At 47.5% G+C, this 13,398-nt stretch overlaps 1 protein-coding gene across 1 annotated transcript in view; it reads left to right on the top strand.

Moving 5' to 3' along the window:
- The window catches only part of LOC115088463 (cullin-9-like), a 197,082-nt gene that overhangs the window by 136,335 nt on the left and 47,349 nt on the right, over window positions 1-13,398 (top strand). Inside the window, exons 10-11 of the mRNA XM_029596737.1 lie at window positions 74-305; window positions 10,677-10,848. Coding sequence (XP_029452597.1) covers window positions 74-305; window positions 10,677-10,848 — 404 coding nt within the window. The remainder of the gene's footprint in view (window positions 1-73; window positions 306-10,676; window positions 10,849-13,398) is intronic.

The raw sequence follows: 13,398 nt of genomic DNA, 5'->3' as shown, positions 1-13,398 counted from the left end.
CTCTTGACCCAGGGAAAGGTCAGGCTGGTGGAGAGTGTGGTGCTTGTTTCTCCCATGATGCTTTGTGTTTCAGGTATTATCTGGGGGACCGTCTCTTGACCCAGGGAAAGATCTGGCTGGAGAGTGCTGTTATTGATAAGATTGGCCTTTGCTTTCCTAACCGATTCCCACAGCAGATGTTGAAAAATGTGAGCGAGTCGGAAGAGCTGCAGCAGGAATTTCACTTGTTCCAACTGCAGCAGCTGGATAAGAGGCTGCTTGATGCGGAGAAGGAGGATGTGATTGATGATCAGATGGACCATCAGGTGCGGATATGTGAAAATAAGGCAAGATGTCAGGAAATGAAGATGGTGGAGAGAAGGTTTCAGAATTGTGACAGGATGGAGGAGTAAATGCAGGGGGAAGGCTAACAGGAATGTTTGTGGAACAGACTGGTAAGACCTTGAGGGGAACGTGAGAGGCAGGAAAGTAGGTGGGAGGGACGTCAACAGGGGAATGGGGGGAAGAGGAAACTGAACATGAAAAGGTCAAGTGGGACCATAGAGAGAATACAAGTATAGCAGGAGGAGGCTGAGTTGAGGGGTAGGTACCAAACAGTAGTGGTGGGTGGGTGGGAGGGAGTGAAGGAGCATGGCATAGGTTAGTGGCTCCCATCCTGTGGTCCGTGGAATCCCCAGGGATCCACCAGATCATAACAGGGGGTCTGTGAAAATCTGCACCAAGAAGAAGCCTGACAGACTCCATTCCATGACAGCCAAAAAAGAGAAGGCCCAAGAGGTCATCGGCAAACCTCATACTGTTGGTGTCTGAACACTGAAGAGGGCCACCAGCACATCCTATCTCAGCGGTCAAAGAGTGTAGGAGGCAGCAGGGCCACCGACTCACCCATCCCCACTGGCAGCCTGAGTGAGAAGAAGGCCACTGGAACTCTCTCCCAATTTAGATTCCAGTGCAAGAGAGGGAGCAGCCTGGGTGAGAGAGAGGGTGTGTGAGTATGTGTGCCTGTGTGAATTAGAGAGAGGCGCTTGTATGTGTGTGGGTGTGTGTTTGTGTGATTATGTAATAGCATGAGAGAGCATGTATATGTGAGGGAGTGTGTGTGTATGAGAGAGACAGGGAGTGTCTGTGTGTAAATGAGACAGGAAGTTTGTGTGTGTGTGTGACAGAGCATGAGTGTAAGAGAAAGAAGGAGCATATGTGCTTGTATGAGCATGTAATGGCATGTATATATGAGGGAGTGTGTGTGTGTGTTTGAATGAGATGAGAGAGTGTGTGTTTGAAAGAGGGGAGTGTATGTGTGAGTGTTAAAGAGAAGAGAGCCTGGGTGGATGAGAAATGGCTTGTGTGAGAGAGAGAGAGAATGGGAGCATGCGTGTTTGAGTGAGAATGAACGTATGTATATATACATGTATGAGAGGATAATGTTTGTGCACTCCTCTCCCCAACCCTACTCATTCATAGCAGCTCAACCCACTGTCTGGACTGATCCGTGGTACTACAGGAACGAAAATTAGCAGGTAAGACCCAATTTTCTTTTTTAAATTATAGGAAAATTGGGTCTTACCTGCTAATTTTCATTCCTGTAGTACCACAGATCAGTCCAGACTCCTGGGTTTATTCATTCCTGCCAGCAGATGGAGACAGAGGAAGCCTCGCTGACACTGCTTGATAAGCCCTGGTGCCACCTGCAGTAGCTCAGTATTGATCTGTACTCAAGCCAAAAACATTGTGCCAAAAACTTGATAAAAACTTGCAAAAAACTTGTAATAAAAACTTGGTAAGTTATGAAGAAACAAAGAACAGAAGTTTGCTGAAAGGATTATAGCTGAGCGGAAGACTCTCCCCCTCCAATCCGGGTGGATTCTGGACTGATCCGTGGTACTACAGGAACGAAAATTCCCTGTACGTACCCGGATCAGTCCAGACGCCTGGGTTTGCCCCCCCCCCCCCCCCAGCAGATGGAAGACAGAGCAGTTACCATAACAACGCTCCGCCTATAAATAGAATGGCCCCCCCCTACAGTCCCGGCAGTTTCCTGTGCCTCCAGCAGATGTGGGAGGGCCAAACCTGCAGTCTGGGCTGTGTGGTAGTTTGTTTTGGGAGTTAGTCAGAGTTAGGTGGGTTTTTTGGTTCCTTTTCTTATTTCTTAGTCAATTTGGCTTTAAAAAAACAAACAAACTTTAGTCGTGGCCGTGTTGTCCTCAGCCTCCCAGGGGTTGTGAGGTCCTGAGAGGCCCATCCCCCACTGGTCGTGAGGCAGCTGCATAAGAAGAGGATCGAGGACTCTAATTTCTTTCTTGGGCAGCTCTGGGTGCGACACCGGGGAGCCCGGCTCACTCCACCCTACAGGAATCAGCACCTTGGACCTCTGCCGGGCAAGTTTCTAAAAAAAAAAATAAAAAATAAAAAGTTTAACTTTTCATTCTGCCGGCAGTATCCCTGCGGCTGCTCTCTCCTTCCTGGAGCGGGGGTGAGGTATTTTTCACATTTTTTCTTGTCCGTGTAAATTTCTGTTTTCTCTCGATGCTGCGATCTTCTTCATGCAGTGCGTGTGGCTCGTCCTGCGTGCGCCTTTCACGGGAGGGCCTCTGCTCCGCGTGTTTGCCGGGGACGGGGGGGTGTCCTCCGGGGCTGTTAATGCTGTCAAAATAGTAGAAACTAAATCTACCCGAGTGACTGCGGGCTCAGATACTGCAGGTCAAGCTGGTGCTGACCCGTTCCCGCTCAGCATGGAGTCTGATACCATTTTGCAGTCTTTCAGAGCTGCCACTTGTGCTGCGATGGGGGAGGGGTTTTTACCGCCTTCTCTTTCTCCTCAGTAGAGGTTCCCAGGTGAAAGGGACCCTTTTGCATCATGATTTGCCAGCAACGGAGGAGAGCCCCGAGGGGGTTTCTGACTCCTCCTCTTATTCTTTCTTGTTGGACTTTGTTTTACTGCTCCATAAAGCTTATAAAGCAAAAAAATCAGGGAAGCAGCAGTCTGGCTTAAAATCCGTCTCTCTGGGGTCCAAGCCTATTTCCAAGAAACGTTCTGGGTCTCAGGGGGCTGCTGACCCATCGAGACCTAAGCACCCTTTCTGAACAGAGGTCCCTCAGACTGACTCAGTTACCTCTGATCAAGTTACTGATCCTAGAGACCCAGACCCTCAGTCCCAGCCCCTGCAGGGGGTAGATGGGGACGTTGATGAACATCATCAAGGCTCAGCGAGGGGTTCGCATGTCACAGAACGTGACAACCCAAAGGTGGTCCGTCTCTTTAGGAGAGAGGAGTTCGGACCTCTTATTCCTTCCATTCTTGCTGAGCTGGGCATTGAGGGTCCGCCCAAGGAGTCCAAACTGGGAGCGATGGATCCGGTATTACTGGGTCTGAGAGGCCCTGTTACCTCCTTCCCTTTCCGTTTCTCGGCTACGGACTTGCTGTTCCAGGAGTGGGATACTCCAGACCTTGGATTGAAGGTGAGTAAAGCCATGGATAAGCTATATCCTCTGCTGGAGGATGCTTTAGAGCTGCTTCGAGTGCCCAAGGTGGATGCGGCGGTATCCGCGGTCACCAAGAAGGCCACGATCCCAGTCACAAGGGCCACAGCACTCAAAGACCTCCAAGACAGGAAGTTGGAGTTGCAGCTTAAAAAGATTTTTGAGGTATCCGCACTGGGAGTGCGGGCGGGCATGTGCAGTAATTTTGCCTTGAGAGCAGGCCTCCGCTGGGTTCAGCAGTTGCAGATCATCACGGATTTCTCGGATGAGGAGGCTGCTGAAGCAGGCCGTCTAGAAGCTTCAATAGCTTACAATGCTGATGCACTTCACGACCTATTGAGGACATCAGCGAGATCCATGGTATCTGCGGTCTCTGCTCGGAGACTCCTGTGGTTAAGAAACTGGTTGGCGGACGTCTCCTCCAAGGCACAGCTGGGTTCTTTACCTTTTAAGGGTAAATTGCTTTTTGGAAAGGACTTGGAAGATTTGATTCAATCTCTGGGAGAGAATAAGGTTCACTGCCTGCCGGAGGACAGGCCTAAGTCAGGAGGGACTTTCTCGTCCCGGGCCAGATTCAGAGGGAATCGGCGATTCCAACCAGCTAGAGTCCCTAGTTCTTCTTTTTGTCAGACACCAACTAGGCAACAGTCCTGGTCCCAGCCCTTTCGGAGCAGAAGATTTGACAGAGCTGGGAATTCCCAGTCTACTTCGGGGACTAAGTCTTCACAATGAAGGGGTGCCGGCCCATTCCTTGGTGCCTGCGGTAGGGGGCAGACTATCCCTATTTTTCGAGGAATGAACCAAGGTAACAATGGACCAGTGGGTGATTTTGCATGGCGTCCTCAGGACAGGTTTCTCATCTCTCCTTGCGGTTACGCAACCAAGCGAAGAACGGTCCAGGAAACTTTGCAACGCCTGCGGCAGTTAGGAGCCATCATCCCAGTACCTCCTGAGGCAAGAAGGAAGGGCCATTATTCCATTTACTTCGTGGTGCTAAAAAAAGAGGGATCCTTTTGGCTCATTCTGTTTCTTAAACAAGTGAACAGATGCCTCAGGATGCCACGTTTTCGCATGGAAACGCTCCAGTCAGTCATTGCCTCGGCGTGAAAGGGAGAGTTTCTTGCGTCCCTGGATCTCACGGAGGCGTACCTTCATATAGGCATCCGGTTGGATCACCAGAAGTTCCTTCATTTTGCAATACTGGGTCAGCGTTTTCAGTTTCAAGCGCTGCCCTTTGCACTGGCCACTGCACCCAGGACGTTCACCAAGGTACTTGTAGTCGTGGCAGCTCATCTCCAGAAGGAAGGGCTGCTGGTTCATCCCTACCTGGACGACTGGCTGATTCGAGCGAAGTCGAAACCACTGGGCCCAGTTGGCGGTTCACAAGGTACTCCAGCTACTTTAGTCGCTGGGCTGGGTGGTCAATTTATCCAAGAGCAGGCTTGTGCGCTCTCAGTCCTTGGAGTATTTGGGGGCTCTATTTGACACACAGCAGGGCAGAGTATTTCTTTCCACAGAACGCATTTCCAAATTGCAGGCTCAAGTAAGAGCCTTGTTACTCAAGCATCCTCCCAGGGTCCGGGATTACTTGCAAGTTCTCAGCTTGACGACCTCAACCTTGGAACTGGTTCCCTGGGCCTTTGCTCATATGTGGCCTTTACAGTCTGCGTTGCTTTCCCGCTGGAATCCCGTCTTCAAACTGTTTCTTCTTCCTCTCCCACTGACAGATGCAGCGCGCTCCAGTCTCGATTGGTGGCTGGTAATGGACAATCTGACTCGTGGAGTTCCTCTGGAGGTGACCGACTGGACAGTGGTTACCATGGATGCCAGCCTCTCCGGATGGCCACTAAGAAAATGACATTGAGTCAAGTCTTTAAGAGTCGCTTTCCGAATTGGCTCAAATGGAGTGTCGCACAACACTCGCAGAACTAGATTAAGGTTCCAGGGGGGACAGACCCTTCCGCACCGGAGGACGCAAATTCTTAACTCCCCGAAGGAACCTCCGCACATCAGGATGGGAAGATAAGTTGTAACCCTCAACCTTCCCTTGCAAGCAGGCTAGAGCCGCTACCTATACCCGAAAAGAATTAAAAGCAAGGCCTTTAGCTAAACCCTCTTGTAGGAAAGACAATACATGGGATATTGAGGCATGAACCGCCTGTATCCCTCTGTCTGTACACCAAGCCTTAAAAACCTTCCAAACCCGAACATACGAGAGGGAAGGAGACTGCTGCCTAGCCTGCAAAAGCGTAGCGATCACCAGCTCTGGATATCCTCTCCGCCTTAAGCGACGCCTCTCAAAAGCCAAGCTGCTAGACAAAAGCGATCTGCCTGGTCAGAAAATATGGGTTCCTGATGGAGAAGACCCGGAAGATGACTGAGGCACAGTGGACTGTCCACAGCTAGATTGACTAGATCTGTGAACCACAGTCAACGCAGACACTCCGGGGCTACCAACACCACATTCCCCGGATGCACAATACCTTGCCCACTAGAGGCCACGGGGGGGAAACATAGAGCAGGATACCCTGAGGCCAGGGCACTACCAGAGCATCGAGCCCCCCCCCCTCTCAGTCCCGTTCTCCCTCCTGCGACTGAAAATCCGAGAAGCTTTCGCATTGAGCCGAGTTGCTATAAAATCGACATGAGGACAACCCCACCGCTTTTGGATGAGCTGCAATGCTGACTCCGCCAATTCCCACTCGCCTGGATCTAAGCTCTTGCGACTGAGAAAATCAGCCTGGACGTTATTGATGCCTGCGATATGAGACACAGCTAACTGAACCATAAGAACATAAGAAATTGCCATGCTGGATCAGACCAAGGGTCCATCAAGCCCAGCATCCTGTTTCCAACAGAGGCCAAACCAGGCCACAAGAACCTGGCAATTACCCAAACACTAAGAAGATCCCATGCTACTGATGCAATTAATAGTAGTGGCTCTTCCCTAAGTAAACTTGATTAATAGCCCAGAGAAAAGGCTCCTGAGCTTCCAGGGCCACCCCCTGACTCTTGGTGCCGCCTTGACGTTTGATGTAAGCTACCATCATCGCATTGTCCGACAGTACCCTGACCGATCGACCCTGAATGAGAGGGAGGATGGCCTGAAGTGCCAGCTGCTCTGCCCTAGTCTCCAACCGATTGATAGGCCACGAGGCTTATACTGTCGACTAAGTGTCCTGGGCTGACTGCCGCTCGCAGACCGTTCCCCAACCAGAGAGACTGGCATCGGTAGTGAGAACCACCCAATCCGGAACTTTGAGATGGACACCATGCTTCAGATTGGACGACTGTAGCCACCACAAGAGGCTGCTTCGTGCTGACGCATCCAGCAAGACTGGTAAATAAAAAGCCTGTGACAGAGGATTCCACCTCTCCAACAGAGCCCTCTGAAGTGAATGCATATGCGCAAAGGCCCACGGCACCAATTCCAGTGTTGAGGCCATTGACCCCAGAACCTGCAAAAAATCCCAGGCTTGGGGTACCCTCAACGTCAATAAGCAGCGAACTTGTGACTGTAACTTAATCATTGTCTCCTCCGTGAGAAACACTCTGCCTTGCCTTGTGTCAAAACGAGCCCCAAGATAGTCGCGTGTCTGAGATGGCTCCAAGTGACTCTTCGCCAGATTGACCACCCAGCCGAGAGACTCTAGCAGCTGAATAACTTTCTGTACCGATGAACGGCAGCCGTCTAACGATTTTTCCTGAATCAGCCAATCATCAAGATAAGGGTGCACCAGCACTCCCTCACGCCGAAGAGCTGCCGCCACCATCACCTTGGTGAATGTGCAAGGAGTCGTGGCCAGCCCAACAGGGAGAGCCTGGAACTGAAAATGCTGACCCAGCGCTGTGAACCTCAGGAAGCGCTGATGATCCTGACGAACGGAGACATGGAGATACGCCTCCGTCAGATCCAGGGAAGCCAGAAACTCCCTACAGCGCACCGCCGCAATCACTGAACGTAAAGTCTCCATGCGAAACCACAGGATTCAGCTTGAGATCCAGAATGGGGCGAAACGTGCACTCTTTCTTCGGCACCACAAAGTAGTGGAGGAACTGGGATTACCGCCCCCAACTCACGCAACCTTTCTTAGAGAACAGAGGTTTCAAAGTTAAAATCCACAACAAAGAATCCCATAGATACCCATCTTCACAAGGAGTTCCTCAGGGTTCCTCTCTCTCACCAACACTCTTCAACTTATATCTTCTCCCGCTTTGCCAACTTCTAAACAAATTGAACCTAATACACTTTATTTATGCCGACGACGTCCAGATTGTAATCCCCCTTAAAGAATCCATCAACAAAACTAGAATTGTGGGAAAACTGTTTTCAAGAAATTAATGACCTTCTATCCAGCTTAAACCTAATTCTTAACCAATCAAAAAGTGAATTCCTGCTAATCTCTCCAGATAACTGCAAAATCTCCATGAACCCGCCAGCCAACTTACAAATCTCAAAAGTAAGAGATCTAGGAGTTTCGATAGACAACCGACTAAACCTAAAATCATTTATTAATCAAACAACTAAAGACTGCTTCCACAAACTACACACATTAAAAAGAATAAAACCCCTATTTCATTTCCATGATTACAGAACAGTGCTCCAAGCAATAATCTTTGCGAAAATAGATTACTGCAACGCTATTCTACTAGGCCTCCCATCATCCCATACTAAACCTCTCCAAATGATTCAGAACACGGCAGCAAGAATCCTAACGAACAAGAGGAGAAGAGATCACATTACGCCAGTACTTAAAGACCTTCACTGGCTGCCAATCCACTACAGAATAATCCATAAGTCCCTCACCACAATCTTATTTATTTATTTATTTAACAGTTTTTTTATACCGACCTTCATAGTAAATAACCATATCGGATCGGTTTACATTTAACAGAGGGTATAACTGAAGGAACAATTCAGGTAAACAATAAATAACCATAGATAGGAATAAGTCAAAGTTACAATCAACGGGAGTCAAGAACTTGGAAGCTTACAACCAAAATCTTCAAAAATATTCATGGACTAGCTCCTCTCAATCTACAAATAGCTCTCAAAAAACACTCCTCCAACAGACCCATCAGAGAAGCGTACAGAGAATATCTACAGGTACCACACGCCAATACCACCCAACATATAACACTGAGAGACAGGGCCTTCTCTACAGTAGGTCCCCCACTATGGAACTCAATCCCCTTAGAATTACGACAGGAACCATGTCTTCCAACCTTCAGAAAGAGACTTAAGACATGGCTGTTCAAGAAAGCCTTTCCGGACCCTGACTGATGCTCTCCCACCAAACACAGCAAGACTGATTATCACCCACTAAACTGATACAGACTTACCAACCACTGCACGTTCTACTTCTTGTTAAACTTCTATCATCCTCTTCTTCAACTCCCAGTTAGAACCATCCTTGTTTTATTGTAACTGCTTTTTTCTGCGCACTTGTTATAATTTGTTATATTTTGCAAATGTATACTCTCATGTTATAGTTATGTACGTTTATAATTTATTGATCACCCCTTTTTTTATGTAAACCGACATGATACGAACTCCGTGAATGCTGGTATAGAAAAAAACCTCAAATAAAATAAAAACCTGCGTGGATTACAAACTGGCTAAAAGTCAGGAAACAGAGAGTAGGATTAAATGGACAATTTTCTCAGTGGAAGGGAGTGGGCAGTGGAGTGCCTCAGGGATGTGTATTGGGACCCTTTCTTTTACTTTTCATTATATTTATAAATGATCTGGAAAGAAATACGAGGAGTGAGATAATTAAATTTGCAGATGCTACAAAATTGTTCAGAGTAGTTAAATCACAAACAGATTGTGATAAATTGCAGGAAGACCTGGGGAGAAAGTCTGACACTTCACGCATATCCAGCATAGCTCTCTGCTTCAACAGCAGGGGGGAATGAAGAAATGTGGATCTATATTCAGGCAACAACCAACAAGGACTGAATTATATAGTCTGGGTAAACAGATAAGCATGGGTGTAGCTTGCTTATTGCGGTGGTTAATACCCCTAATTAATTAAGCTATTTCACTTAGATGCAGTTCCAACACTGCTCTCTACATTAATGGCGGGGGTGGAAGGGAAATAGAATAAAAAAGGTTACTAAGAGCCAAGAGTAACAGATAAGTATGAGAGAGAAAAAAAAGTGCAAACGCTTTCTGGGCAGACTGATGGGCCGTTTGGATAAATGCAAGATGATGCATATAGGGAAAAATAATCCATGCTATAGCTACACAATGTTAGATTAGGTTCCATATTAGGAGCTACCACCCAAGAAAGAGATCTAGGTGTCATAGTGGATAACACATTGAAATCGTCGGCTCAGTGTGCTGCAGCAGTCAAAAAAGCAAACAGAATGTTAGGAATTATTAGGAAGGGAATGGTGAATAAAACGGAAAATGTCATAATGCCTCTGTATCACTCCACGGTGAGACCACACCTTGAATAATGTGCACAATTTTGGTTGCCGCATCTCAAAAAAGATATAATTGCGATGGAGAAGGTACAGAGAAGGGCGACCAAAATGATAAAGGGGATGGAACAGCTCCCCTATGAGGAAATACTAAAGAGGTTAGGGCTGTTAAGCTTGGAGAAGAGACGGCTGAGGGGGGATATGATAGAGGTGTTTAAGATCATGAGAGGTCTTGAACGAGTAGTTGTGAATCGGTTATTTACACTTTCGAATAATAGAAGGACCAGGGGGCATTCCATGAAGTTAGCAAGTAGCACATTTAAGATTAATCAGAGAAAATTCTTTTTTACTCAACGCACAATTAAACTCTGGAATTTGTTGCCAGAGGATGTGGTTAGTGCAGTTAGTATAGCTGTGTTTAAAAAAGGATTGGATAAGTTCTTGGAGGAGAAGTCCATTACCTGCTATTAAGTTCACTTAGAGAATAGCCACTGCCATTAGCAATGGTAACATGGAATAGACTTAGTTTTTGGGTAATTGCCAGGTTCTTATGGCCTGGATTGGCCACTGCTGGAAACAGGATGCTGGGCTTGATGGACCCTTGGTCTGACCCAGTATGGCATTTTCTTATGTTATGTTAACAGTAAATATCTTGGGCTCTGCTTTTAGCTTCTCTTGGAGGATTTGGGAATAGTTTTCTCCATAACATTTATTGTTGTTTCTCAGACTTAAGGGCAGATGCATGAATGAGTCCTTTCTATCTCCTTTAGATAATGGAAGATCCGGCCTTGAGGCTGCACAAGGAATGGGAAGTGAAGGTGCTGGTTCTGTCTCCTGGCTGCTGGACCATCTCCCATCTCTGCCACATGGATGAGCCCAGGAAGTATTTGCCAGCCTGCCTCTCCGGTTACTTGGGAGAGTTTGCAGACTTCTACGCTGAGAGTGAGTGTGCGCTGGATGTGGTGGTGGTGGTGGGGTTATTTCTGCAAGCAGCCTCCTTGCACAGCGTTGTATGTGAGAGCAGCAGGTAAGGAAGTGGTAGAAATTGGTAGCACGCAGGTCTGAGACTCTTTCTTTGGGGACTGAGATCAGGTTGCTGCAGGCTGCATGTGTGTGCTGGGGGGGAGAGGGTGTGGTGCAGTCTCTGAGGGATTTAGGTAAATAATCTTCATTCCGACGAGATCGATAAAGGGCAGGGGACTTTGCGCTGTAGACATTGAGAGGTCCCTGTTCAGCTACGGGCAGTCTGGTTAAGTTATCCTGACAAACTTTACCGGATAACTTAGATGGGATATTTAGTAGTGCAGCTGAATGGACCCAAATAAATGAAAGCTATCCAGATAAGGTTATCTGGATAACTGTAGGACTGCCTTGCAGCATGATCAGACTTATCCAGATAACACTGAATATTGGCCTCGCCCTGGAACACCCTCATTTGTCAGTATTGAAAGTGCTTAATCCGGATAAGTCTCAGACTTAGCTGGACAAACTGCAGGATTTAAAATCCCACTGGTGTGACTACCCAAGACTTGGGTGGGGTGGGATGGAGGCATTGCAGGCAGGATATTCTCCAGATAACATAGCTGGATCACTTTAGGGCACCGGAAGAGGCCCAGGATATTCAGCAGCTTATCTTATCTACAGCCATCAAGCCATGATTTTTTTTTTTGACAGGAGGGGGTGGGAGGAGGGAGTCGCTGCAATAGTAGAGCATCTTTCCCGAAAAAAGATCGAGGCTCTGGCACGTTCTTTTGTCTCATGGCCAAACATCACACATCAAAAGAATGTGGCGAACGTCCTTTTAGATGCGATGATGGCCACAACCTGAAGGGCCACAATCTAAACAGAAACCCAAATCCTCAGGGTTCAGGGCGGATACTTGTGGCAGCCCTGACTCCTGGCTGGGTTACTCTATTTAAAACATTGGAGGGGTGGGGGTAGATTTTAACACATGGTTTTTTTTTCATGGAGGAGTCGGGGCTGCATCATGTAGCAGCCTTGGGTTGAGCGTGGAGTCAGCCCTGACCTCTGGCTCAACCTTTTCTTTAGATGTGGTATTGGATTTATTTTAGTTCTGGACACATTAAATATAACGCAGAAGCCTCAGGACCCTCAGTAGGATACTGGGGCTCCTGCATTACATTCACTGCTTTCTGAAAAAAAATACTTAATTTTATCATGGCTGACCACTTTCGCAGTCAGCTGCAATAAAAAATTAACATCAAATTCCCTATTGATGTATTTCTTGCATTATTCATGCATGCAAATAACGTGCAAAGAAGGTCATTGTAATAGGGGAGGCAACTTTGACAGTCATACATATTATCAGGTATACTGTGTGCTAACACACATTATATACTGTTTCACGGCTTTTAGAGTGCTACCGCAGCTTGATGCATCACCCTTTTAGGCAGCTAAATCAGCATTGATTGGCACAAGGAGACATTAAAATCCTGTGACTTCTGTATCTTTGTCTGATCTTAGCTGGACAAACCTCTTTGAATATGGAGCTCTGAAAATCGCCCTTCCCAGGTTTATAGATTGCAGGTGATGGGTAAATGGTTTTATAGAACATGAGAGACAGCAGATTTTGGGAGAAGGAGTGTTATGTAGATGACACTGGATGAGAAGAGTCTGTGGATGACAGTGAAAGGGGAAGGAGTGATGAGGGTGATGCTGGATAAAGAAGAGTCTATGGATGACAGTGATGGGGGAAGGAGTGTATTGAGGGTGATGCTGGATGAGAAGATTCTGTGGATGATAGTGATGGGGGAAGGAGTGATGTGGGTGATGCTGGATAAGAAGAGTCTATGGATGACAGTGATGGGGGAAGGAGTGTGTTGAGGGTGATGCTGGATGAGAAGATTCTGTGGATGATAGTGATGGGGGAAGGAGTGATGTGGGTGATGCTGGATAAGAAGAGTCTATGGATGACAGTGATGGGGGAAGGAGTGTGTTGAGGGTGATGCTGGATGAGAAGAGTCTGTGGATGACAGTGAAAGGGGAAGGAGTGATGTGGGTGATGCTCGATAAGAAGAGTCTATGGATGACAGTGATGGGGGAAGGAGTGTGTTTGAGGGTGAAGCTGGATGAGAAGTTTCTGTGGATGATAGTGATGGGGGAAGGAGTGATGTGGGTGATGCTGGATAAGAAGAGTCTATGGATGACAGTGATGGGGGAAGGAGTGTGTTGAGGGTGATGCTGGATGAGAAGATTCTGTGGATGATAGTGATGGGGGAAGGAGTGATGTGGGTGATGCTGGATAAGAAGAGTCTATGGATGACAGTGATGGGGGAAGGAGTGTGTTGAGGGTGATGCTGGATGAGAAGATTCTGTGGATGATAGTGATGGGGGAAGGAGTGATGTGGGTGATGCTGGATAAGAAGAGTCTATGGATGACAGTGATGGGGGAAGGAGTGTGTTGAGGGTGATGCTGGATGAGAAGATTCTGTGGATGATAGTGATGGGGGAAGGAGTGATGTGGGTGATGCT

This window comes from Rhinatrema bivittatum, chromosome 3 (assembly GCF_901001135.1).
Source record: "Rhinatrema bivittatum chromosome 3, aRhiBiv1.1, whole genome shotgun sequence".
Taxonomy (NCBI): domain Eukaryota; kingdom Metazoa; phylum Chordata; class Amphibia; order Gymnophiona; family Rhinatrematidae; genus Rhinatrema; species Rhinatrema bivittatum.
The sequence above is the reverse complement of the archived record's forward strand: the minus strand, read 5'-3'. Positions and strand labels throughout refer to the sequence as shown.